At 35.8% G+C, this 27,607-nt stretch overlaps 4 protein-coding genes across 4 annotated transcripts; 1 reads left to right on the top strand and 3 right to left on the bottom strand.

Moving 5' to 3' along the window:
- Positions 1 to 1,962: 1,962 nt before the first annotated feature.
- Positions 1,963 to 6,431, bottom strand: LOC132130406 (protein S100-Z). Its single transcript, XM_059542109.1, has 3 exons — positions 6,242 to 6,431; positions 5,740 to 5,896; positions 1,963 to 2,394 (listed from the first exon to the last, which is right to left on the bottom strand). Exons 2-3 carry the CDS (start codon positions 5,878 to 5,880, stop codon positions 2,218 to 2,220), a joined length of 318 nt encoding a protein of 105 aa, XP_059398092.1. The 5' UTR covers positions 5,881 to 5,896; positions 6,242 to 6,431; the 3' UTR covers positions 1,963 to 2,217.
- Positions 6,432 to 12,832: 6,401 nt separating this feature from the next.
- LOC132130204 (cholesterol 25-hydroxylase-like protein 2) lies at positions 12,833 to 14,068 on the top strand. Its single transcript, XM_059541900.1, has one exon. It carries the CDS (start codon positions 13,049 to 13,051, stop codon positions 13,919 to 13,921), a length of 873 nt encoding a protein of 290 aa, XP_059397883.1. The 5' UTR covers positions 12,833 to 13,048; the 3' UTR covers positions 13,922 to 14,068.
- A 6,451-nt stretch (positions 14,069 to 20,519) lies between these two features.
- On the bottom strand, positions 20,520 to 23,269 carry f2rl1.2 (coagulation factor II (thrombin) receptor-like 1, tandem duplicate 2). Its single transcript, XM_059541825.1, has 2 exons — positions 22,931 to 23,269; positions 20,520 to 22,824 (listed from the first exon to the last, which is right to left on the bottom strand). Exons 1-2 carry the CDS (start codon positions 22,998 to 23,000, stop codon positions 21,719 to 21,721), a joined length of 1,176 nt encoding a protein of 391 aa, XP_059397808.1. The 5' UTR covers positions 23,001 to 23,269; the 3' UTR covers positions 20,520 to 21,718.
- A 1,330-nt stretch (positions 23,270 to 24,599) lies between these two features.
- On the bottom strand, positions 24,600 to 26,972 carry LOC132130639 (proteinase-activated receptor 2-like). Its single transcript, XM_059542411.1, has 2 exons — positions 26,803 to 26,972; positions 24,600 to 26,255 (listed from the first exon to the last, which is right to left on the bottom strand). Exons 1-2 carry the CDS (start codon positions 26,939 to 26,941, stop codon positions 25,189 to 25,191), a joined length of 1,206 nt encoding a protein of 401 aa, XP_059398394.1. The 5' UTR covers positions 26,942 to 26,972; the 3' UTR covers positions 24,600 to 25,188.
- Between the last annotated feature and the right edge of the window lie 635 nt (positions 26,973 to 27,607).

Consider the following 27,607-nt stretch of genomic DNA (forward strand, 5'->3'; position numbering starts at 1 on the left):
ATAAAAATATGTAAAAAAAAAATGTTTTTATTATTTTTCATAATATTATTATTATTAATAATAATTTTGAATAATATTTTAAACATTTTCATAAATAATACATATTTGAATATATAATAATAAATACATTTATAAATAATTAATACGACATATTTATTATTTATATACTATAAATAAAAACAATCAACATGTTTTTATCATTAAAATAAACAAAATATATGAAAATAAATGAAATATTTATCATTTAATATCTATAATTATGATTTTATTTTTCTATTTACTTTAGTATTCTATTTTATAATTTTTAAGGCTATAAACTGGGCATGTTTTTCGATATTTAACATGGAAATATTTTGGTAAACTAAACTGTAATATTATTTTTTGAATAAAGCAAATTTAATTATTCATTATTAAATAAATTCATGAGTTCATTTATAAATAATGAATAAAAATATTTATTATTTTATTATTCAAAGGCTTTAGAGTGGACATATATTTCTTAACTATAATACTATCTAAACTATAATACTGTCATTTTTTTAGGACTACACTAGCTTACAGATTATGCTTCAAAATGACCACACATGGACTAAAAGCCATAAATGTTTTATTTTAATAATATTGAATCCAGTCTAAACTTGTCATTGGGCTGAAAAACTGTATGAACCTCAGTTAGAAAATGTGCACTGAGACGTCTTTTAATCATCTCATAAAAATCTAACTCTTATCTAGTAATGGCATAATGCAATTACTGCATGTGAACTTCCTTATTGCACACTGCTCTTATCACTGATAGTGCATGGGACAGAGACGGTAAACGTTTAGGAGAAACTGCGTCATACAGAGTCGAGCTCTGGAGAGAATAGCTCTATAGAGAGAAGATGAAGCGCACTGCTGAGGGACAGACAACGGAAATGAAATGTTTCTGAAGTCATTACTGAAGCACAGCAATGTTTGGAGCGAAAACAAGACATCTGTTAAATATTGTGCCTTTTGTCTGATGTATTTCTCAACACAGACACTTCAAACCTTTAAGATGGACTATAAAGCACAAGAACACATGGTCATCTAGTGCATGGTTTAACTTTATAGTGCTGATACCAGAGTGATAAACTATTATGTGTTCCTGGATCAATATCATCTAAATGGACAAAATTCCAATAAACAGAAATCACAAACCCCATAACCGTAAAAACCAATAGTTTACCCAAAACTGAAAATTATGCCAGTATTAAAAGAACAACAGCACAGCAATAAGTCAATGCACTTGAATTAACCTTCTATTTACAGCGCAATGAATAAAATGGATGTTCTTTCAGCTGTGTTTTTTTTTTTTTTACTTTTTATGTACTCATTATTTGTTTGGGCTTGTTAAAAATGTTCAATTCTCACAAAAAAAAAAAAAAAAAAAAAAATCCCCAAAAAATTATCATTTTTATATTTGAAATAATAACTGGACACCAGCATTATTTAACTTTTATTTATATTATTATTCATTAACTTTTTTATATTTGTTATGGGCTTTTATTATTTCTAGTAGTTTTTGCTTTTTCTTTTTATTATATAAATAGTAATTTAAATATTACTATTTAGAATTTTACTTCAGTTTAGTTTTAGTTCAGTATTAGTTGTTATTTATTTTCATTCAGTATTTTAGTGCTTCAACACAAAATGATTTACGTTAGTTGCCAAGGCAGTATTTTTTTAATCTAATGCTTATAAATAAATATATACAATTTTTATTTCAATTAACAAAATGTTAGTTTAAGTTAACAATAGCAACACTGGTGGACACACTACAGTTTAAAACATCATAACATACAGCAGAGTGTTTCCCAAGCCATTTCTTTTTTTAATCGGAAGCTGTATGTGCACTAGTGAAATGAGAAAAACAACATGATTCAGCTCTGATAATGTTATTGATTTAATAGATTGTATCTATAATATATTTAATAGACATAGAAGCAGAGGTCAGATCCATTGTATTCTACAGGTATAGGATAATAAAGTCCAGCTTTTGATAAGTACATCTTTTCATTTCAGAAATCAAGTCATTTTAAATAATTGAAATTAAAATGTATTATTATTTAATGAATGCCTTTGATACAAACCAAGGATTGACAGTAAATGGCTAACATAAGGACGTGGTCTGGTTCATGACAAATGGTTTAATGCATCACAGAGCATTACACAAGCAGGTACGTTCATGCATCCATTTCATTTGCCTTTCTTTTCATCTTTGCTTCTCTTCCTCTGTTGTTCCTGGAAGAAGTCATTGCATGCAACTGTCAGCGCCGCCACCAGCACCACAAACTCATTAAAGTCGACCTCGTTATCTTTGTTGGAGTCCAGATCGTTCATGATCTTTTCCACCAGCATGGGGTCTTTTTGAGACTAAACAAAGACAAAACAAACACAACAACTCAGCACAGCATGAAACGTATGTATGCTATATTGTGCATGGTTCTGCCACTGAATGCTGATCAGTCAAAATGTCGAGAAATAGGATATATACTGTATTTTCATATAAAAACTATAGTTAAGATTTAAGAATTGTATTATGTACTTTTTTATTTTAGAATCATATTAATATATATATACACACACACACAATATATTCCTTTTATGGATTCTAAAAATATTTTTTATGAATCTATATTTGTTGTAGAAATATTTAGTTTATATATATATATATATGGTGCACATCAGAAAGTATTCAGACCAGATCTTTTTTTCACACTTTAGTATTCTATTTGCTGCAGTTATGCTAAAAATATTTTTATTTATCTTAATGTTAATTTATATAATATTTTATTAAAAAGGAATAGATTTTGATTTAATCAAATATTTATAATTTTAAAAATATATTTTTTTATACAATATTTTGCTTTGTAGGACTCTTTCATTAAAGTCTGTCCAGTCTGATTTATTGTATTCAGCCTTAAAATACAGGTCCTTTGTGGCCAATAACAATCACATTCTGATAAAACCTCTATGGAACATATACTGCTTTCTTATAGAAAATGCTTAATGTTGGGTATATGTTTGTTTTTATATTGAGCACTAACTCTATGTCCCTGATCCTGTTGTAATAGCCTGTTTCCACAACATCCAAAAAAAATCATCAGATCCATCTCATGGATATCCATCCATCTACCCTGACATTCATTCCACGTGAGCACGATTGGGCAAAACCCAGTGGCCGTGGGTCCCAGCCGTGATGCAGGTAACTGATGAACCGAGACTTTAAAACCATCAGAATCCATCGGCCTGTGGCTTCACTGAATGATTGGTTAACACACGAAGCCACCAGACATGGTTTAACATCTCACGCATTACTCTTTCTGCCTCGCAATGTTACAGTACACACTCTCAGGAGAGCGTGGACGAGTGTGTTGTGGCGAGGGAGAGGTGAGAGTCTATATCAGGCTGTGTTCCAGCCAGTAACTGATGATGCCTCCTTCTGATGATGCGTACACAGCTGAGACCCCCATCTCAAGAAAAACACATCCAGCTAATATTTCATCCCAAAAATTAAATGAAGAAAATGAGAAATTATGTTACGTAACAGGGGGAAAAACATTACAATTTTGTTACATTGAGACATAATTTTTTTTACTTTTTTCACATTTAACTGTATCATTAGTATAAATTAGCATAATATTTTATTTCAAACAGAATGAACACATTACAGCAAAAACTAACGTCAAAATGTTCTATTCAAACAAAATACACACACATACATATGTATATGTGTGTGTGTGTGTATATATATATATATATATATATATATATATATATATGTATATATAAATGATTTTTTTTAATGTTTACTAAAACGAAATATGTGTTGTAAAATATTGTAAAATATTGTAAATTGTATATTAATAATATGTTTATTTATCTGTATTTATTTATGTATTGCATTAAAATAATGAGAATGTGAATTTTTACATTAAAATAATGATATTATACACCGTACAATGGTCCTAAAAATAGGCTTTTTTCCACAGGATTATTTTTATAATAAAAATAGTATACATTTTAAATAATAATAATAATTAAAATAAAGCAAAATAATTAATTTTGGTGTGAAATATGATCTGGTGTGTTCCTTACAGGTTTATGAAATTCAGTCAAAGAGGGAGGAGAGGCAAGTTATTTTCCTCTTGATCCTGTAGTCTCTCTCTCTCTCATACACACACACACACACACACACACATAGATCCCCAAAGATCTGTATGGATTCATCAGAGACGCACCAGGACGCTGTTTGACCCAAGCACTGTTTTCCTGAACTTTTGTCTCATTGAGGTTCAGATAAAGTTTCCTGATCATGAATGGGGTCATTTTTATAGAACGAAATTGTGTCTGATGGGAAAGAAATAATTCATTTAATGCATTTCCTCAGATTTTCAGCCAACTCAGCAAGTGGCCTGTCCCAGTGTGAGAGCTGGAATTACACGCCTGTGAACACAGGAAATGAATTCAACGCAAACACAGTAAACAAGATGAAAAGTTTGTTGCGAATTTAACAAAATAATTATCACTAATCAACATGCCGGAGCCAAAAACTCACTCACATATTAATGCATGCAGTAAGAACAGGGTATGTGCTGGAAGTCAAGATGAGATCTTCAATTTTAATAGATGGCATTAAAGCATTATGTACGGTTGACTAAGCAGTCAGTGAGGTGATGTTATGGGCTGTTTTCTTGAAGGAAAGTGAGCACTTTGAACTCCACGCCAAGAGATTTCTCTCTCGCTCTCAGTGTGTGTTCATATAACAGCTCTCATGTGATATGAGGTCAGAAGATTATTTAATACACATGATTTAAATTTACTTCCTGATGAGGAAACCAAAATAGAGCTCTTACCATAAATGCTTGCAACAAAGGGTTGCAAATGCATTCAAAAATATCCATAGCATAATATACTCTCTATATAAACTATTAAAAATCTAAATAAATCTTGGTTGTGACTAGGATTGCAAAAAGGTGGAAAATGTCCAGTAAATTTCGGAAATATTCCAGAAATTTTGGAAACTTTCCAGGTTTTTTTTTTTAATATTTCCATGGATTTTTGAAAAGTTTCCAGAAATTTACTGGAAATTTTCCACTCCTTAGAAACCCTAATTGTGAGAAATTTACTATGACTTTTTTTATCTGGTAACGTCATGCGGTATTATTCTTTTTAATTAAATAAAGTTATATTTAAAAGTCAAGTCAGATATTATATTTCCTTATGGTAAAAACCTACACATTTTCACTCTTAAAAGCATGCTTTTGAATTTTTTTATTTGAGCAATGCTAATTATATATATATATATATATATATATATATATATATATATATATATATATATATATAGTAAAAATTATATTTATTAAGAAACATACAAATATTTATATATTGTATAAAATTATTATTAATAATAACATTATTAATAATAATGATGATTATTACATTGTAGAAATTCTATTTATCAATAAATTAATTTAAAAAAATGCATATATTTTATTCCATTTTACTGTACATTCTTATAAATTTGCATACATAAAAAATGTATGTATGTCATGTATGTCACTTTTGCTTATATTTTTCCAGTCTGGATTAAGATTAGCTGTATTCATCTGACAATGCAGACTCATAAATAACACGCGAGCTCTGGTAAAAGCTAGAAAGAGCTATTCAAGTTCTCGAGCTTTGAAATTTGTTGTGAAATTCCTGATCGCTAACCGTGAGGAAGTCTGTGAGTTCACTGTCAAGAAGTTCCTTCAGCTCTCCTTTACTGAGTTTGTATTTGTCTCCCTCGCTCCCTGAGTAGTTGTGAAAGACTGTGATGAGTGCATCCATGGCTCCCTCCAGTTTACTGGGCATTTCTGCTGCAGAGCACCTGTGGAGCAGGTATGACACACATCCAGTTCAGACTGACCCGCTGCTGGTCAGACATAACTATTTTATTGCTATATTTATTAACAAAACACTTCAAAAGTATCATAGTATTTTTCTGAACATAGCAGAATGTCAATACTAGGGCACATTAATATAAAAAACATTCAGTACCATAATGTCAAAATCCCACAATGGTACTCACACAGCCAAATGACCATTTTTTTTCAAGTAAAAGAGGTTAAAATTATTTTACAAATAAATAAGTCAGTTTCAATATGTTATCAGCTTTCCTTTAAATATGAACAGAGTTCTGAAGTTTGTTGGCAAAGAGAGAAAAGTGTCTTACCTTGTTGAGAGCCGAGAAGTGAAGTTCTGTGTTCATGAACAAACTGTTTTCAGGAGTGGCTGAAGTTGTTTTTGAGGTAACCTGTGCAGGGAAGACCCTCCTCTGTTGTTGTGACGATGTATGATAGCTCAGGTGTTGTACCATAGTAACCCTTCCACACACCTGCACTGAAAACACACTCCAAATAAAAGAGCAAGGCCTCCTGAGAGCCCTCACACACACACACACACACACACACACACACTGCACACACACACACACACACACACACACACAAACTAACATCACTTTTATGAGCCATTTTTGTTCTGTGACTTCTAATCCATGGTGTTTTTGTGATTTTAGGTGGATGTATGAAGTCAGTTCACAAAGGTATCCTACAACAGGTCATCATATTAACATAAATAAACATAAACATGATCCATTAAAGCACTGCAAACACAGTTTCCAAATATTTTTTTTCTTCGTTCATCATATAAAATCTAACATTACTATAATAATTTGTTACGTAATGCAATGACATTTATACACAATCATTCAGAAGTCTGGGGGGGGGGTCTTTTTTAAAGAAATGTATACTTCTTTAATCAAGAATGCATTAAAGTGATAAAAAATGACAGTGATGACACTTATAATGTTTCAAAAGATTTGTATTTCAAATAAATGTATTGTATTTCTATTCATCAAAGAGTCCTGAGAAAAAAACTATCACCATTTCCATAAAAAAAATTAAAAAATAAAATAATCAGCACAACTGTTTTCAACATTGCTTGTAATCAGAAAAGTTTCTTGAATCACAAATCAGCATCTTAGAAATAGAATGATGTCTGAAGGATCATGTGACACTGAAGTTTTCCTGAACTTTCCTGCAACTGATCATTAAAAGATGTTACTGACCACAAACTTTTACTAGGCTTATTATCTAGCTTAACCAGCAAGAGGTTCTTGGTCAACCTGCATCACCAGAATGATCATGCTTGTTAACCAGCACCAAACCAGCCACAGCAAGCATAAACCAGGAAATTCATGCTTTCAAGAGGGAACTAAATTAGAAAAGAAGCTAGAAAAATGCAAAGCATTAAAAGAGAAAGGAACAAGATGATGTGATTTTAAACATTATTTATTTATGAGAAACGTGATTATTTTGATGGAGATGACATGACATTTTGGGTCCCGACAAATGTCAGAGGCCCTCAGGCATCTCTGGGACCCCTCTGTACACTGCTTGCCCCATGTCAAAAGGGCCCACCACTGTGTGTCAATACGGCTGGAGTCATGGAATCTGATATCTCACATGATTTGAGTTCATTCATGTCTGCAGCACGAATGGTACAGGTTTCATTAAATATGACTGGGGAAGCTTTCCTTATCAAGTCCGTCTAAAAGCATTTCATCAGCATCTTTGTCATGGACGCATACAAAAGAGCTCTAATTCTGCTCATTAAGTCATTGCAGCTGATCAAATAACAAGGCCTATTACATACTTCTGCATGGGGAATGATAGAGTGAGTGACAGAGAAGATTCTGTACTTGGCTTATCACTTGGTTATCATATGGTTGGAGCATATTCTGTTGCTTAAAGGGATAGTTCACCAAAAAATTAAAATTTGATGTTTATCTGCTTACCCCCGGAGCATCCAAGATGTAGGTGACTTTGTTTTTTCAGCAGAACACAAATTATGATTCTTAGCTTCAGTCGTTGCAGTCTCGCAGTCGTACAATGCATGGCAAATGGTAACAGAATCTATAAGAGTAAAAAAACCATGCATGTTCTACTGAAGAAACATAGTCACCAACATCTTGGATGCCCCGGGGCTAAGCAGATAAACATCTAATTTTCATTTCAAATTTTAATTAAACATCATTAACAGACGTAGGTGTGCTAACTGGGTAGTGTGAAGGATAGTGGATAGTTATTCATAGTCAGTGTGAACGGAACGTTAGTTTGTTTTAGCTGTGTTCTTTCTGCGTGATTGTCTGGTTCAGCTTGTTGAGAAAGGTTCAGTGCTTTGGTTGGAAACTCCTGCAACATCCTCCAAGCACGAGCGTTTACGTACAGACTATGATTGCCCGCAGGAACGGGACTTGATGACGTACGCGGCGTTCTTGTTTTGCTAAAACTAAGCTATTAATCCCATGGGGTTACTCTTAGGTCTAAGAGAACTTCAGACCTAAGACTATTGATTTGTTTAGATCGATAGTTATGTATTATTTATGTCATCTTAAATTCCTGAATAAAATGTTCTTCCTAAAAGACAGAAAGTTCAACTGGATGTGTCGTCCTGTTTCGAGGCTTTTCTCTCTGAGGATCAAGACGAGTCTATTTTTTACTCGTGAAATATCACCTGAGGGAGAGCAGAGGTGGGGTCAGGACGAGGCTCAGGTGTGTTCCACCCCTCACCCCTCCAAGCTAAATGTGTTTTCCGTTCATTAAGATGATGAAACGTTTCCCTGCGAAGTACTGTGTTAATTAGAGTGAGGAAACTATTGAATTTACTGTGCTGGAGGGCAATGACCCATATAGCCATTTTTTCTTTTTTCACATAATGTCTCAGTATTCATACTACTGCATTTGTCTAAACATCATAAAAGTAAACAGCACAGCATGGTTGTTTCAGCAAATCTTGAGGTTATCTGCTGTATTAATGGCGATGTGTTTCTGACCTCTAGCGGTTCAACATGAGTAGTGCCTGTGTTATTTTAATATCATTGAGACTATGAATGTTTTTATCATTATTTTAAACTGAAAACAGTTGACACTACCATTAAAAGTTTGTGGTCCGTGAGATTAAAAAAAAAAATGTTTTTTTTTAAACATATGCTCACCAAGGCTGCGTTATTTTGATCAAAAATATTGTGAAATATTATCACAATATAAAATAACTGGTTTCTGTTTGAATATATTTTAAAATGTAATTTATTCCTGTGATGTACAGCTGAATTTTCAGCATCATTTTTCAGAAATCATTCTAATATGCTGCTTTGCTGCTCAAGAAACAAAACAGTTATCAATGCATAAATGCTTATAGTTGTTTACAGTAGCTAGCCTAGCATATACACATTCTATCTATTTTTCCAGGTAAGAGTTTTTTGCATGCATAACTAACCCATAATGCTAATGTTAATAACGTAATTCCTGCAAAAGAAAATAATAATAAAAAAATAATAATAATAATATTGTGATGGGTCTGTAGTAGTGTAAATTCCTGAACAGCAAATGTTAAATGTCTGCATCATACTGCATGTTATGTAATAGCTGGAGGCTATAATCTATTGATGACTCACCGGTGATGATGATGATGATGATGATGAGCAACTTTAACAGCTACCGGACAGCTAATCCTAATGCTCCTGAAGGCTCTTTCCAGCAATTCTGAAACCAACGTCGAGCTGTAGAAGCTTTGAATGAGCATGTGATGAGAATCAATGCCAGTTCAAGTCTAAACAGAACACAAAAACGCTGTACACTCTGAAAACTTCACTTTTTAAGAAAATGTTCACCCTAAAATGAAGTTTGCCGAAAAATGTATTCACCCTCAGGCTAACCAAGATGTAGAGTTTGTTTCTTCATCTGAAAAGATTTGCTCGTTTGCTCACCAGTGATCCTCTGCAGTGAATGGGTGCCATCAGAAAAAGAGTCCAAACAGCTTATAAAAACATCACATATAATCCACATGTAATTCACACCTAAAATTTAACTGTAAACTGTTGCTTCCAACTGAAATACGAGTGCTCTATCCATAAAATTGATTTCTCCAATGAAAAAGTGGTCTGAATCAGATGTGAAATATACACCGATCAAGCAGCGTTTACAAGTGGAAACAGTCCAACAGTTCTAAATGAATAAATCTAAATGGATTTTGAGAGGACAACAGTGGCTGGACTTTTTCACTAGGGGAAACATTATTATGGATTACGTTTAAAGTTAAAACACCTTAATGATGGATTTCCCACAAATGCGGCTTTTTTTTTTTTGCTTCACAAGATGTTAATTGATGGACTGGAGTGTTGTAGATTCCCTGTGGATTATTGTGATGTCTTTATCAGCTGTTTGGACTTTCACTCTGACGGCACCCATTCACTGCAGAGCGTCCAATGGTAAAGCAAGTGAGCAAGTGATGTAATGCTCAATTTCTCTGAACCGGTTCCAATAAAGAAACAAACTCATCAACATCTTGGATGGCCTGAGAGTGAACAAATAGTAATTTTTATGTGAACTATTCCTTTAATGCAAAAACATGTATACATTGTTATGCAATATACATAAATGAACAGCTGATTTTAACATAAATTTAAATGTACTCTCTTCAAACCGGCATGCATTTGATTTTATTACACTATAAAGAATATATTTTTATACTTTATATGTTCTTGCTGGAATACAGTGTCAATGCAAATTAATTACCATAATTTATATGCACTGATATGAATAGCTGACACGCTTCACCTTAAGCATTAAAGCACTGCATCTCAAGTCGATCAGCCTGTATGTGACTCATAAATGATTCATATTTTTATTCAGTATTTGTATCAAGCCTTTCACACAGATTTCTGTGATTTATTCATGCATCCTGTACTAACAGCTAGTTTACAGATATATAATATATAGATATGAAAACAAATCATATAAATAAAAAAATGCTGTTGTCCCTATCATGGAGGATGTTTTTATGAAAAAAAAATTTTTTTTGCATGAGAAGTGGATCATTCATGACTCCATAGAGAGCAGCTCAGTGGCCGTCTGCCCTGTCCTGCTCTCAGCTTCTTTCTGTTCAAACAAACCAACTTTATTCTGTAGAGAGATTTATGCATGACCACAGTGACAGCTACAACTTCCTGGTTTGAAAAATGTCAAAATATGAACAAGGGCTTTTCATCTTTGTGAAGGCCTGACAGAAAAGCTATGATTAATGAGAGACAGAAAGAGAAAAAGCGAGAGAAACTAGGCTGCACAACCCTACTCATCCTTGAGATGGGTTGTTTATGATGCATTTTCTACTCAAGTCTAGCCAGACAAACATTTAAATATTAATGGAAAATGTTGCGTAATATCAGTTTATATAAATGTTATGCTAATAAATTTATATTAACAGAAGGTTTTATAATGTGCAACAGGAACTGAGATATTGTGGAGAAAATCCTAAAATGCTGTAATGTTGAGGTCAGTTGCTCTATATGTTTCAGCATCCACCTGTTGCACAAATTCAACTTAAAAAGGAACAGTTCACCTAAAACTCTCAATTTCCTCACCCTCATGTCGTTACAAACCTTTATGCACTTTATCTATGGAACACAAATGGAAAATACTGAAGAATTGTAGTTGTTCTTTTCTATGCAGTTCCAAGAAATGGAAGCTGAAGCTTTGAAAAGGATGCAAAAGCAGCATAAAAATGCCTAATTTATCATACAGGTTTATTTTAAGAATAGAAGTCTTCTAAAGTCATAGCTTTGAGAAAAAATGGCAATATAAAAAAGTGAATATAACAATGTCTTATTTGTGAACATTACTCTTTGAGTCAGATTTTTTCTCAGTGGCTAATTTGATCCAGTTCACAGTACTGTTTTAAGTTATTTGTTCACAAACTGTTACTTCTGTCATGAATGCACCAATAAGATCTAGGGTAAATAACAACAATTTTTTTTTTATGTTTCGAACACAAAGCTATCATATGTCTTCAGAAGACATGAAACATGATGCTTAAAAACCCCAGTCTCGATTCATTGCAAGTGCATAAAAAGAAAAAAAAAACTACATTAATAGGGACATCGCCTATTAAGGAATTAACTTTTTGCTTTTCATGGAGGTAGGAAATCATATAGGTTTGGAACAACATGATAATGGCATTTTGTACAGTATTTTTTATGTAATATTATTGTATTTATTCATATTTTGAATTGGCTTTATTTTCAGATTTTCATTTGAGTAATTTTTGTGTATGTTTTTAGTAATTTCTTTTATATAAATATATATAGCTTTAATGCATTTTTCTTTCTTAATAATCATAGTATTTAAACTTAAACCTATTATTTTATATTTTAAGTTTTTATCTAATATTTTTATATTTTATATTTTATTCAGCTTTATTTTATCATTTAAGTTCGTTATAACATTCTTTTAAAAACATTCTAAGGACCCAAATGCTGTGCAAAAAATGTTGAGCAAAGTGCTAAATGCATAAAACCTAAAAAAATAAAAATTAAAAACTTTAAACTAATAATGACATTTAAATCCGAATGACAAATTTTTGCACATTGTTTGAAACAGAACTGCAATGCATCAATGAATCAATCTCCGTCGCTGGTTAATAAATGCAGTGCAGATATTTCAAATCAAATAGATACTCCACGGATCAATTAGACATCTCTGCTTCTTTTTCTCCATGCATTTCTAGGTCAGAAATGAGTGGCACAGGAATGTTTGAACTGGTCAAAGCTGGTCAAATGTTGGATTACCCTCGAACTACCAATGAAAAGAGCATTCACATACAAACACACACACACACACACACACACCATACCAAAAGAAGAAGAGCATGGGGGGAGGGGGGGGGGGGAGAGAGAAAGGGAGAGAGAGAGAGACAGAGAGAGAGAGAGAGAGAGAGAAACACTACAGATGCAGGAGGTGGTGCTTGGACACATTTTAGAGGCGTAAAGGCCTGCCTCATTTGGTGCAGATCAGATCATTTACAAAAAGCCACATCCAGCACTCAAAGCAAGAAAGAGTCGCCACTGGCCGCTGCCAGCATCCTCACCCCGCCACAGGCGTAACAGAAGTCTGGCTGTTGCATCAACAAAACATAGCTGGACATGAATCCCGGCAGTCTGCGTGGCTTGCTGGACATCAGCAACACAACCTGGGCTCTGTCGGAGCGCTCTGTGCTGCAGCCCATGTGGGATTACTTGCAGCAGAACCACGAGAGCACCTTGCGCTCGCCGCTGTTTCCCGTCATCATCTCGGTGTCCATGTACCTGGTGCTGGTGTTCTTCTACACTGTGTTGGACCTGCTCGCACCCACCTGGCCATCCATCCGACGCTACCAGATCCACCAGGACCGCACCGTCACCTGGTCCAACATCGGCTCCACTTTGGCGCTCACCACATACAACCATCTGCTCTACATCTTCCCTGCAGCCATAGCCCAGTGGCTCTGGCGTCCGCCTGTGCCGCTGCCCCGTGAGGCACCCACGCTCACTGCCTTCCTGCTGGGAATCGTGGGCTGCACAGTGGTGTTCGACTTCCAGTACTACTTGTGGCACCTGCTGCATCACCGCGTCGGCTGGCTCTACCGCACCTTCCACGCGCTCCACCACCAGTATCGCCAAACCTTCAGTCTGGTTACGCAATACCTGTCTGCCTGGGAGCTCTTCAGTGTGGGCTTCTGGACCACCGTGGATCCTTTGCTCCTCCAGTGTCACTGTCTCACCACCTGGGCGTTCATGCTGTTCAACATCTGGGTTTCTACTGAGGACCACTGCGGGTACGACTTCCCTTGGGCAATGCATCGTCTGGTTCCCTTTGGACTTTGGGGTGGAGCGCTGCGGCATGACGCTCACCATCAGCAGCCGGGCACCAACTTTGCACCTTTCTTCGCCCACTGGGACTGGCTGGGGGGAACCGCAACTATGCCGGCTCATGTGAAGACAAAAACACCGAAAGAAAGGGACGAAAAGGAAGCCTGAGGCTCTGCTTTCCCTTTCACACTCTCACACTCATCTCTCTCTTTTCGCTCCATCTGTCCCACCCTGTCTCGCACATTCTCCATTGCTATTCATCTTCCCCCCGAACTGCAGATCAAGTATCTTACTAACAAACCAGTACAGAAGCAAGCAGCTTGAATGTATAAAATGTCTTTTCTTTCAAATCTATCTATTTTTCTAAATAAATAAAAAACAACTATTTTGCATTTAATGGCCAACTTGTGAGTTTTGTGGCATATCTCAGGTTTGTAGCTTTGGCCTAATGTCTTTCAAAAAGATTATGTATATTCAAAATGGCTTGTATTCCAGTGCTTGTTATTGTATTTTGACCCTTTTCACTAAACTTGGGTCAATAAAATACTGTGTTGTTTGTTAAGTTTACTTTCAGCTGTGTTGATATGCATTTGAGGATGCTTTGGGAAATAAAAGTACTGACTGTTATAATCGTTAGAGAATCGTTATATGAAGTAACTGTGTGGCATGTTGGCTAACAAAATTGGCTCACTGTGATTGCTAGAAAGACTTCTTACACCATCACTGCTGCTGTTTGTGTTTGCTATTATAAATTCAAAATGCAGACTACAAGAGTTATTTTGATCATGATAATTGAGTTGAAATAGTTAAGGTAAAGTTTAAAAGGCACATATCACCCAAAAATGAGTTTTGTCATTTCAAATTCATATTACTGTCTTTAGTTCATGACACACAAAAATGAGATGTTCACCAGAACGTCTTAGCTGCTCTTCCAGCAAAAGCGGATGGAGATTTAGCTATAAAACCAGACAAAAAGCACTACATCCTAAGCTTTCTCAAGCCATAAGATATATTTGTGTGAAAAACTGACCACAATTTAAGCCACCAGAGCTCTGAAATCATATTCACAAGTGTGAAATGACTTTTGAAAAAATTATGCATCATGCCTGGCTGTACATCACTGAGTCTTAATGCTATTGGTTCTTGAGCATCACATGGCAGTAAAAAAGTGACTGTAAATGACATTGTAGAACTGTATAATGCTTAAAGCAATAGTTAATGCAAAAATTTAAATCATGTCATAATTTACCCAATGTTATTACAACTCTTCGTTCAGTGAATCACAAAATTATATGTGCAAAGGTGTACAAAAAATACAAAAGCTCCATAAAAAGTGAGTTGTACAATACATCAAAGTCTTCTGAAGCCACGGGATAGATTTGTTTGAGAAACTGACATTTTATAGATTAAAAAACAAATAATAGCATGTCGGTTCTCATGTCACATGACCGATCACAAGGTGGCAAGTTGCAACTGTAAATGACATTTCAGGACTTCATTAGGCTTAAAGAGACAGCACATCCCACAATTTGTCATTATTTTTGTCATTATTTTCTTTCTTTACTCTTCTCTCAAAATACAATATGAGATGTTCATCAGAGCTGCTCTTATACTGAAAGTACATGGTGATTTATATTGCCAAACTTTAAAAAAAGACAAAAAAAAAAAACACCATAAATTGGTCAACTGCCTAGACCTAGAAAACCTAGAAGACCTAGAAAAGCCATAATGTAGATTTGTGTCCAAAACAGAGCTTTGAAAGCTTTTTGCAATTATGGTAATTATTAAAAGGCTGTTTTTGACATATCATGCAAGGTCACATAACTAATCATGATATGGCCAGTAACTTCAAACTAATTGACATTTGAGAATTGCATAAGGCTTTAAGGTATATATATATTTTATTTTAAAAAATATATATATATATTTTAAAGAATACGGGGTCTAAAACATCATTTTATCTCACTGACTTTAAATGCACAGACAAAACACTGTTAAAAATATTTTCTTTTTGTTTGCATGTTTGGAATGACAATGGCAAATAAAATAATTACTATTTTTGTGTTAGCTATCTCTTCAAATATTGCTCGGTTTCTCACACTAAGCTCTCAAACAGCTTCAGAAGACTTGGAGTATAGAGCTTGAGTTGTATAGACTACTCTTATGGATTGAAATGACAATGGGGGACCATAAATTATTACATTTTAGAACTACTGAAAGAACAATATATGTTCACACTTTAGGATATGGATGTCCAACCGGCCTGAACATACACCTCAGCATGCACTGTTTGTTTTCAGCCATCGCTCGGTTCTATGCCACACTTTGTTATTCGACAGTTTTACATAAGAGAAGCCCGCAGAGAATCTGGGCTGAGATCAGTCTACAGCCAAAGCAGAGAGGCAATGCTAATTAATCATCTTCTCTTTCAGCCTCCTACTGATCCCTCTGGCACATGGAGAATAGCTCTCCATGCTTTAAAAGAGAGCTAGAGAGAGGAGAGAGAAAGAGAAATTCAGATAAAGTTGGCTTATGACACTAGGAACTGAACAATTTCAGATATGTTTCTGGAGTGTTCACAGTAAGATACCAGCATGCAATGCCACAGAAGGTGGAAGACCTTTAGCATAGGGGGCGGTGCTGCTATCTGCAACCTTTGGCTCGCTCGGAGGAGGCCGAACAAACAAACTTGAAAATAAGGGGTTCGCGGCATTTGTGCGTGCGAGGCTGAGCGCTACCTGGCTCTCATCCAGCAGCTCAGTATCTCTGAAGACCTCAGGCTGAGCTCTCTAAACAGTGAGTTGTTATCTGCAGCTCAGCACAGGAAACACTGGAACATTTCCCATCAGGCACTGTTGTGGACGCCTCCCCCTCTGGCACTGCAACAGAGGGGTCCTTGAGGAATGTGGAAACTGGGAGAAAATGTGGACTGTGTTTTAAGCAAGTAGTTATGCAGGAGAGATAAGATGCTGAGACAAATCATCGAGTTATCTGTGAACATCTGAGTGCTCATGATAGAAATTATTACACATTTACTTTGAACACTAAGATAAATCAGTCACCCAAATTGACGAGAACTAAACTTACTTACACACATATCATAGAATAATCAGCACAATTCACCTAATAGCCTACTACCATGCTACTTGTATTATTCCTGGATTATATGACATGTGTAATGTGCACAGTATGCATGTTTTATGTATGCAACACTCTGATGACCTATTATATTTGCAATATACAGCAGTGCACATTATACCGTATCCCACAATGCAGTGCATTAGACTTGACCTTCCAGTTACATTGTGTAGTGGAATATTAGTCCTCATCTCATGTCAAAATTTACCAAGACATAATTTTTACCCCAAATAAATATTATTATAAATGCAAAATATCTGTATTTATTTCCAATATGATAACTGCAAAACTTGTGTACAAAATTAATTGTGCAAAAGAGCTACATTTTGAAACCTTTGTAGTTCAATATTGCATACTATTTTACACATTATTTAAAAAATGTATTCAAAACAGCCAATACATTCAAAAAGTGCTGCACTTACCAGATCTGTACAGTAGATGTCGCTGTGTTCAATACACTTGCATCAACGCGACTAATTCACCGACAGACAAATGTCTTCATAGTAAAATATACAATTAAGAAATAGAGTACAAAGCCTTGTCATTCTATTTTTAACTTCAATAAATGAAAATTATTCCACATTATATAAATGTTATAAGGCCATCTACATTTTATTTTACACAAAAAGAGCAAATTAACATGGGATTATTCTTTATTTAAAGTTAAAGTTAATGAATGAATGAATAAATAACGACAAAGTCAAAAATCTATGTTAAAACAATTTATGCTGAGAGTTTGTTTTGTAAAAAAAACTACTACTAATAATAATAATAAAAACGCATACATTTTGGACATGGTACATGTGTGTGTGTGTGTGTGTGTGTGTGTGTGTGTGTGTGTGTGTGTGTGTGTGTGTGTGTGTGTGTGTGTGTGTGTGTGTGTGTGTGTGTGTGTGTGTGTGTGTGTGTGTGTGTGTGTGTGAAATGTGAATGCTTTGACTGGGACATGACCACCACCAACAAACGTGCTTCAGCATGCTCTGCTGAACAGGTTTGACCAGTCATTGTGTTTCAGCTGAACACAGACACAAAGAGTTTCGCAGACTGACCCTATTTTTAAAAACATTGGCCAACACACATCCGTCAAAGACTAGAGACCCCGACAGACACAGCAGTGAATAATAAATGATTGTGTCTTGAGAAGTGATCCTGAATCTTAAACTGCAGGTGGCATGAGTTTGAACATCGAATGAGAGTCGACGAAACGGAGTTGTATTGTATGATTTTTGTATTGTACCAAACCACAAGCATTTATCTGCTCAGCAAACAATTCAAAATGTCAGCAATTACTTCCTGCCTGACTAACTAACATTCATTAACTCACAGGTTATAACTGTCACAAAGTCATATTTCTACTACTCTACTTTATGTATCGTATCCCTGATGTTTGTTCATGCTTAGAAAAAATTTAAGCTGAACAACAGGTTGTAAAACACAAGGAAAGACGAAAGGGGGAGGAAAGAGAAAAAGAAAGAGAGCAGGGGGAGGGTGATGATAGAAAGAGAAATAACGTCTTCCTATCTGTGCTGTCAGCGATATGCAAGAGGAACTTCATTTGCTTTAAACACTGTCATAAACAGCCAAAGTTCACCAACTTTTACAGTCTTTAAACAGCTATTGTTTGGTTCTAACTTTAAAATATCTGTACTGGAAAAGTTAAAAGTGGTATTTGCTAAGGCAAGTACCATTATTATTCACACTTCAGTTTAGAGATTTGCTATTATTTTCCTAACTCATCCAAATAAATGTAGATGATAAAATGGCCTAAAATAATCCTGTATGTTTGCAGCGAAAGAGTGACATACTGTAAATATCTACATTCAACCTACACCATATCATGCTACAAAAACCCACTTTTCAAAATGCATCCTCTTATCACACGTCTAATAATTATTCCAATGATAAGAAACTGCAACCTAAATGCCATGAACAAGACCAGTGCGGTATCCATAGCAACATCAAAAGACAAACACATCTAGAAATGGTCAGGAAGCTGTGAAGTCAAGGATTGAGTATCTGTGTGTGTGAAATTGGATCATCGGAGAGTGAGACAGTGTGAGAAAAAGAGGGAGGGAGAGACAGAGAGCTTGTGGACCTTATTTGAGACTGTGGTTGGTTGTAGCCCAGCCCAAGTGGGGATAATTACAGGCTAGAGCAGCAGGTGTGGATAAAGGTCTTTCTAATTGCTTAGGGTTAGGAGTTAGTTTCTGTTTCTGCCTTGCCCAGCCTGGAGGCTACATATATCTGATCCTGTGTTGCCAAATCCACGTTTTCCCATGGAACTGGGCTATCTTAAAACTGTCGCTGCAGTTGTTTTTCATGTCCACAGGTTAAAAGCAACTCGAAAACCCATGATATTTAGCCCCTGGAATGCAAATTTTAGAGGGGAACCCCACCAAAAACATGTATTTTACCCCACTGAAACACAATTTAGCTAGTTTTGAGTAGCAATTGGCTGGCAACCCTGATTTAACACAACACAAAATCGTCATCTGAGACATTGAAATGTTAATGAGCAAGATAAATGGCCACTTTCAGATATTGATGCTATTTGAGTGGCTGGGAGCCTGTTTCCACCTCTGGGTAAAAATAAAAGGGTGAAGGTTGAACAAAGAAATACAATAACATTGCAAGATATTGCAAATCACATCTAGGAAAAAAAGTCACTGCAAGATATTAACTAATAGTTTGAAGTCAGTCAGAATTTATAATAAAGACATTAATATTTGTACTCAGCAAGGACACATAAAACTGATCAAAAGTGAGAATAAAGGCATTAATAATATATTTCTATTTCAAATTAATTCTGATCCTTTGAGCTTTCTATTCATCAAAGAATCCTGAAAAAACGATATCACTTTCCCACCAAATATTACGTTTTTAGGATTGATAATAAGAAAATGTTTCTTGAGCAGCAAATCAGCATTTCTGAAAGATCATGTGACACTGAAAACTGGATTAATGATGCTGAAAATTCTTAACTGCATCACAGGAATAAATTACATTTTAAAATATACTCCGATAGAAATCAGTTTGAAATTGTACAAATATTTCCCAATATTAGTGTTTTTATTGTATTTTTGATCAAATAAATGCATCCTGGATGAGCATTAAGAAACTTTTTTTTCTAAGGCGGAAAAAGTTAATAAGAAGCAGCAAATTCAAGTTATTTTTAGTAGCTGACATCTTGCTCATAATATTCTGTACATAATAAGTGCTGCAGAAACTAATAATTCAACTCGTGGATTGTTGAGCAGAAGTATGCCATACTTTTCTAAGAAATCCGACCTATAGATTTCACCTGGTGGAAGATTTTTTTTACTTTTAAATAAATTCTATTTGATGTCCTATAAACTTCTAAATTCTAAACTTCTAAAAAAAATCTGATAGTCAAAACCTGAAGAGACAAAGAATCAAAGGTCTAAAGCTAGTTAAACTGGTTAGAGGGTTTCTGTAGACCGATGATGATGTAAGTGGTATGCTAAATATTTGCTTAACTAGGGAGTGGATAACGTTGCACTATCACAGATCAGTGGAGTTCAGTGTGAATTCACTAGAGCTGCAGTTTCACTGATAAAATCAGCGAGTATATTTCAATATGAAACAAACAAGTGATTAAAATAGGAAAGACATTAAAAATGCACTCTTTAATAAAACATGTTTAAACAGTTTTGCATTTACAGTTAATTTACATTTAGCAGATTTTTTTAAATCCGAAATAAATTAATCATACACAAATTCACTCAGCTCATGTTCCATTTTGTCCCCACTAAAGTTACTAAAAGTGTTCAACCAAAAGAATGTTAAAATTGTGTAGCCACAAAGATAACATAATGACTTCAAGTCTTACATCACAAAGTTAAGTTTCAGAGTTTGTGATGATGATACAACATATGACTCACCTATACATATTGTACTGTACTCCAGAAGTGATCCAAGGAACTCAATTATTCATAGCAGACTAACAATTCAGCAGTAAAACAACATTTCAAAGCAAATAAAACATTTATTTACATGGCACTGTGCCTTTAGGGGTAAAGTGGGCTACGTGTGTTAACAGGTGCATTTCCTTGTAAGAAATACAAGTGACATTTGATAAACCGACAGACTGTGTTATAATAAACAAGGTGTGAATGAAGATTCAGAAGCACACTGACTGGGAATTCTAGAATGCCATAATGATGATGAGATAATGAAGTTTTGTTTCCAGAGATACAGTTGAATTTACAAAATGAATCTGCATGAATGTAGAAAAATATCATTGAAACATGCATCACAGTCAGGAATAGTGACCTAATTATGGATATAATACAGTGAGGTATGAAAACAATGGCATTGTGACTAACTGGCAAAAAATCCTTGCCAATCTGGTTTGATACAAATATAGAAAAAAATTAAAATATTAAAAACAGAACCAATTCTGGCTAAAAGACAAAGTTTAAACATACTTAAATTACATAGAACTTCTACATTTTTGAATTCACATCTTTTCACAAGGGCCATCTGAACAATAGCACATGTAACAACAGCACGAACTGGCCGGGTTGCTTCTCTTCAAGTTTTACGTGACTTCATTATCTTCATGACCCTGAGCTTTAAGCCGAACGCTACAGAAACAGACTGAATGTTCAAACTCTTTGTGGCTCCTTAAGTTTTGGGTTCACGAAGGTCTCTCAGCAGAATCAAAATATCTTCATAAAAATCCATTGAAATATCATCTAATAGCGAACCGAGTGCATAGATATGAAGTGAAACCTTCTGTATAATCCGCAGTGCTACTGATAAATACATAAACTCGTGTCCATAATAGTCCATGTCCATCTGCTCTCAGCAGGTGCTGCTCTCAGTGTTGCCTGTGCTGGAAGTATACGTGTTGGTCCTTTTAGAGTACTTCAATGAGCTGAACGAGACCCTCATCCTCTCCACCGTACGGCTGCTACGGCACAGTAGCGTGTTCTTGACTTGCTCCCTGAACTCATCTGAGACGTAATAATAGACGAAAGGGTCCAAGCAGCTGTTGAGACTGGCCAGACACAGTGTGAGGATGTAGAAACTGTAGCCGTTATTGAGCCTGCCGTTTCGCAGGAGGGCGTAATGCACGACCAACATCACGTTACTTGGGATGAAGCAGACCAAGAACGTTATGAGCACCGTGATGATAAGAATAATGGCTCTTTGGCGGCTTTTTCCAGCGCTGCCATCGACTGTGGAGTTCCCAAGCTTGCGAAGCAGAAGAACATAAGCGGCGATGATGAGCAACATTGGGATAAAGAACACAAGACCTGCCATCACCATAAAATAATAATAAGGCAGCTGAACATCCAGGAACGCATTGCCAGCAACAAAGTTATCCTTGGTTATAGTATTGACGTCGTGGCAGGTGGTAATGTTGAGGTCTGAGAGTTCAACTGTTTGCTGGTACAGGTACAAAGGTGTAGTACTGACCCCAATGAAGATCCAAATACACACAGATACGATGATCGCAAGCTTGTTGTTTTTCCTTTGCTGGGAGAGCGGGTGAGCGCAGACCCAGTACCGCTGGATGCTCAGACAAGCGATGAAGAGGATGGAGCAGTACATGTTGCCGTAAAAGAAACCCACCAAAACTTTGCACATTCCTTCCCCGAAAGTCCAGTTATTTCCTTTCAAATGGTAAGCGATCTTGAGAGGCGTCCAGATAACAAACATAAGGTCAGCCAGCGCAAGGTTGCCCATGTAAATGGCTGCAGGGTGAACTGTCTTTGACCGGAACAGCAGGACCCATATAGCCATCGCGTTGGTTGGCAACCCCACCACAAAAACAATAATGTAAATAATTGGCAGGAAGATCGTTGTGAGACCGCTCTTTAGTGTATCTGTAACGATCTGATCAATGAAGACTTTGCCTGAATCTTCATCCACTACGACTATTAAACCTCGTCCTTTCTCTCTAACTGAAAAAAAAAACACATAGATTCACATTTAAAATGAGTGAATTACGAACAAAGGTACATTAGAAAAACAAGTAGGCCTAAGCTAAAAGTATGTTAGAAAACTCACCTGGCTCCACCGATGCAAAAAGCACACACAAGTAAAAGAACAAGACCAAATATCTCGCAGAGTCAGCCATAATGCGTGTTTCTCAAACTTCTCTGATGTCTTAAAGTTTTATGAGAGTCCGGCTCTTGCAGCGTCGAATGAGCTCTGCTGGTCCTCTCCCTGAATTCTCTGTCTCGGTTTACTGGCGGGTCGCAAGTAACTTCTCTCCCCGAAATGGTTTTGGTCGACCTTAAAGAAGGAAGGACACACCTTACTGAGAGCTGCTATAAGCACGCAGTGTCCTCTTACCTGCGTGACGTCACACTCGCGCACTCCAGTTCAATCCTGCTGCGTGCGAGTTTCGAGTTCCGACCGAAATCAAGCGCGTGATGAGTCGAGTGGGAGGACTGAGACCGAGACTGTGCTGTCATACTGAAACCCTTAACATTACAGTTTTAACAACAATGATATTTAAAGAGTGTTTACGTGCCATTTTTAAAAAAATGTATAATGTTAAGACTTAACTCTTCATGTTCTTACAATAAAAACGTAAACTTGAGGCACAATTAGACTTGTTGCCTTGGCAACTAAAATATGTTAAACTCTGTCAAAAGTGACAGAACACCTGAAATGTAACTTTTTTTCTCTCAGTAAAATCAATGTAATAGGACAATATATTCGTTCAGTAATGTTTTTCTTCTTTATTTTGTGTTATGAGAGAATTTCTTGATATTAATTAATATTTATGAAATAATTTTATTTTTTTCCCCCATTGAAAAAGCAATCATAATACTTTTATTTATGGCAGTATTTCATGTTAAAACACAGATGATGCTTTTAAAATCCAGTTTTTGAAGGAAGATCAGTGCCATCTGTTGGGAGTAAAAAATAAAAACTTTTAACAACGATAATTTTGTTTTTTCTTTTTATTTTGGTCACATAGCGACTGCTATGTAGAATCCGATTAAAATTGTACAATTTTCCTGTCTAAATAAGGGTTAAGTATCCTAGAATGAGACTGAAACTGTAATAAAATAAAGATATTTGGAAATATTAAAACAAACTAAAATTAAATCTAATCAAAATATGAATGAACACCATAAAAGTAAGCTATATAGATAATACGAAATCAACACTAACTACAACTCAGAACATGTAGATTGAAATCTAAAAATGTAAAAGAATTTAAAAAGAATGCACAACCTTTTTGACAAGGTTGCAAAACGGTCTGTATTTTGTCAACACCATTAATCGAAGTAATGCATTACTACACTTTTTTTCCCCGACCCATGTAACTTGTGATTAGAATGATTTGTCTGTAAATGAGTTGTGTGCGTGTGTGTGTCTCAAACAACTACAAATAGATTTTATGATTCGACTAGTTAAATAAAAAGATGCTCTGTGGACTTTGGTCATATTCTACCCGCTGTTTGTCTCGTTGAGAAAACAAGGCCACATATACACAAAGCAAATCATAGGAAGACATGGAAAGACAAATTTATTGATCAATAAATGTAGGCATTCTTATAAAAAAAAAGACAAATACAGAACACACCACAGATAAAACAACATAAAAACCCTATACATGTGCTTTGAAACCAAGTGGGGCACAGGTGTGCAAAAAGAAATCAGCATTTAAGATTATGCATAAAAATTAGACAATGAATAGTGCTTCCATTCCAGCATTTAGTGCGTTAGGACACAAGTGAATGAGGTTATGTTTGCTGGTTATATATTCACGCATCTAAAACTGGTCACCACTGGAGTGATTCACATAACATTTCACATTCTTTTAGAGATACTTGTACATGCATTAATGTAAACAGGGATAAATGCAAAATGGTTTCTGTAACAGGTGCTCATAATATATAACAGCTCCAGTTATTCAGTCAACTACCACCGAACTGGATTAAAGGTCATTTGAGAGGGAATTCTGAGAAATACTACTAAACCAACCTGTACTCAGTGACGTAATGGCAACACAATAAAAACAACACTTCAACATTTCCATAGTGACTATATCATCAAACAGGAGGCCAATGTGAAGTTCCAAGAAGTGAGAACCCTTGGATTTGCTTCTGAGGTCTTCGCTTTATATGAGATTATAAAAAAAAGATTTGTACTGACTTACATGTTAAGCGTTGACTAACTCAGTGCATGTTTCAGAGACGTGTTCCTTCGGCCCTTACAACATTTAATAATAAAATAACAAGAGCTAACATAGTTTTCAAGATACATTGTAGAGCATAGCCCAGATTTAAAACAGTTCTCTGTCATTCTTAGTAGGACGTACTCTGCGTGTTTCCAGAGTCTGACGTGTAGGTACTGTTTTTCTTTGAAAACTTCAGTGCACTGAAGGAAACCCGCATCCTTTGCACGGTGCGTTCGCTGCGGCACAGAAACGTGTTTCTTACATGCTCTCTGAACTCATCCGAGATGAAATAATATACAAAAGGATCGACGCAGCTGTTAAGGCTGGCCAAGCATAGCGTTGTAATATAGAAGCCGTAACCGCTGTCCTGCACTCCCATCAAGAGCAGTGAGTAATGCACCATGACCATGATGTTACTCGGGGTGAAACACACTAGGAACATCACCAACACAGTGACGATGAGGATGACAGCCTTCCGTCGCTTCTGAACAATGTTAGTGTCTGTCATCGAGCTCTTTAGGGCACGTAGCATTTGCACGTATGCCACTATACATGTTATGCAGGGAACTATGAATCCAACAACTCCCATAATCAGGAAGTATATCGAAGGGTAGTGCAATTGGCTTGGGCGAGTGACATCATGACAGGTAACAATATCCATGTTTGTGACTTTCACAGTTTGGTCATAAAGAAATAGAGGCACGGTAATGGCCCACACAACCAGCCACACACACACAGACACACCAGTTGCCAATTTGTTGTTCCTTTTCTGCTGGTAAAGAGGATGTACTATGGCCCAATACCTCTGGACACTAATACATGCAATGAAAGCAGTTGAACAATACATGTTCCCATAGAAGAAGCCCACTAGGACTTTGCACAGGGCTTCTCCGAAGATCCAGTGATTCCCGTTAAAATGGTACGCGATCTTTAAAGGAATCCAGATTACAAACAGCAGGTCCGCCAGGGCAAGGTTGGCCATGAAAATGGATGAGGGATGTTTCTTCTTCGTCCTGAAGAGAAACACCCAGAGGGCCATAGCATTGGCCGGCAAGCCCACACTGAAGACGATGATATACACCACTGGGAAGAAGATCTGGGTGAGCCTGCTGTCCAGTACAGCAACAGCAGTGGACGTCACTTTCACTCCATCCTCAGTTTCATCACCAGTAAAGCCCCTGTCCGTGTCAGAACCTATAGATAAATAGAATGACAGAATGAAAGAACAATAGATTGATCAATGACAGATACAGTAGACAGACAAATATACAGATATACAGATATATAGATAGAAATGAATAATCAGCATGGGCCTGCATCAGCATGTAAGCTATGAAATCTGTCTATTGTAAAGTGATGTAATCCACACTATTATTACTCAACAAGTGCTATATACAGCAGCAAAAAAACACGCATAACAAATCTCACGCATTCTGTTATTTGATACTGGTATATACTTGATAGGTGAAGCAGCTATAAACAATGTGAAATCAAACTCATATCCTCCATATATACACACTGGCTACCCAAAACGATACATTTTTACATACTATGATATACTATTTTGTATATTCACCACAGTTATGTGTAACAGAAGTATCATACACATTCAACAGAGGTCTAGAGTGTCATTAATATCTGTCATATAGATTTAGGTCAGAGAAACATTAAAAGAAAAGGGAAAAAACGAAGTCAGCTGAGACACTTCTCTTTAACTATAAACAGGAAAACAAATTCTTACTTTGACTAGACAGGTTCACTCTGATTAAGAGAATAAAAGCGGAGCTCCAGATCAGACGGTGCCCCATTATTCCCGTGAAACTAACCGGAACGATTGTATTTGTCGAAGCGTGGGATGCTTCCGTCATGAATGTAAACATATTCAGCCCTTTTTTATAGTCAGGTGTGGCGCTAACCGTCAGTCAAAGACATGTGACCTTCACTGGGTCACGCCCTTCAGATTCAAAAGAGCTGTGGCCAAGTGACACATTTTCTTGTGTGTTATATTTCTTCAATTATTGCAAGCATAAAACGTCAATAAACACAGGATACCGTTCACTTGTAAGAATAAATGGGCTCTCTTTAGTCTAGGAACGGAACAAGCTATACCATTGATAGGAAGTGTTATCTCTTCTTTTTTATGAAGAACAAAAAATAATAAATAAATAAAAATAAAAAAATAATCCGCGATGTCAGATGCTCAGATTTATTTTTTTTATTATTATTTTATTAGTTACCAGCATACCCGTTGGTAACTTTGTAATGTTAACCTAATTTGATTAAATATTTTACACACACCCACACACACACACACTTTTTTTTTTTTAAAGAATGACTTGTGTAAGTGCAAGCAACCCACTTTATGAAGTTTTATAACATTTTGTATGAAGTCTACAAATTAGTGTTTCATTTAAAATAATTTGAAAACAAACACCAGTTTCTAACATCCAGCAGCACAATTAACTGTTTTTTGCACAGCTAAATAGGCTAATAAATGGATTTGCTGACATCGCCCCTCACACTCAAGTTCACGTAATAGGACTACA

This window comes from Carassius carassius, chromosome 47, assembly GCF_963082965.1.
Source record: "Carassius carassius chromosome 47, fCarCar2.1, whole genome shotgun sequence".
NCBI lineage: Eukaryota > Metazoa > Chordata > Actinopteri > Cypriniformes > Cyprinidae > Carassius > Carassius carassius.

Coding starts and splice junctions, on each gene's coding strand:
- LOC132130406 (XM_059542109.1), bottom strand. CDS start 5,880: ATGCCCAGTAAACTGGAGGGAGCCATGGATGCACTCATCACAGTCTTT. Junction 2,395..5,739: donor AACTCACAGACTTCCTCACG/GTTAGCGATCAG, acceptor GTCTTTGTTTAG/TCTCAAAAAGACCCCATGCT.
- LOC132130204 (XM_059541900.1), top strand. CDS start 13,049: ATGAATCCCGGCAGTCTGCGTGGCTTGCTGGACATCAGCAACACAACC.
- f2rl1.2 (XM_059541825.1), bottom strand. CDS start 23,000: ATGGCTGACTCTGCGAGATATTTGGTCTTGTTCTTTTACTTGTGTGTG. Junction 22,825..22,930: donor TTTTGCATCGGTGGAGCCAG/GTGAGTTTTCTA, acceptor TTTTTTTTTCAG/TTAGAGAGAAAGGACGAGGT.
- LOC132130639 (XM_059542411.1), bottom strand. CDS start 26,941: ATGTTTACATTCATGACGGAAGCATCCCACGCTTCGACAAATACAATC. Junction 26,256..26,802: donor AGTGAACCTGTCTAGTCAAA/GTAAGAATTTGT, acceptor ATTTATCTATAG/GTTCTGACACGGACAGGGGC.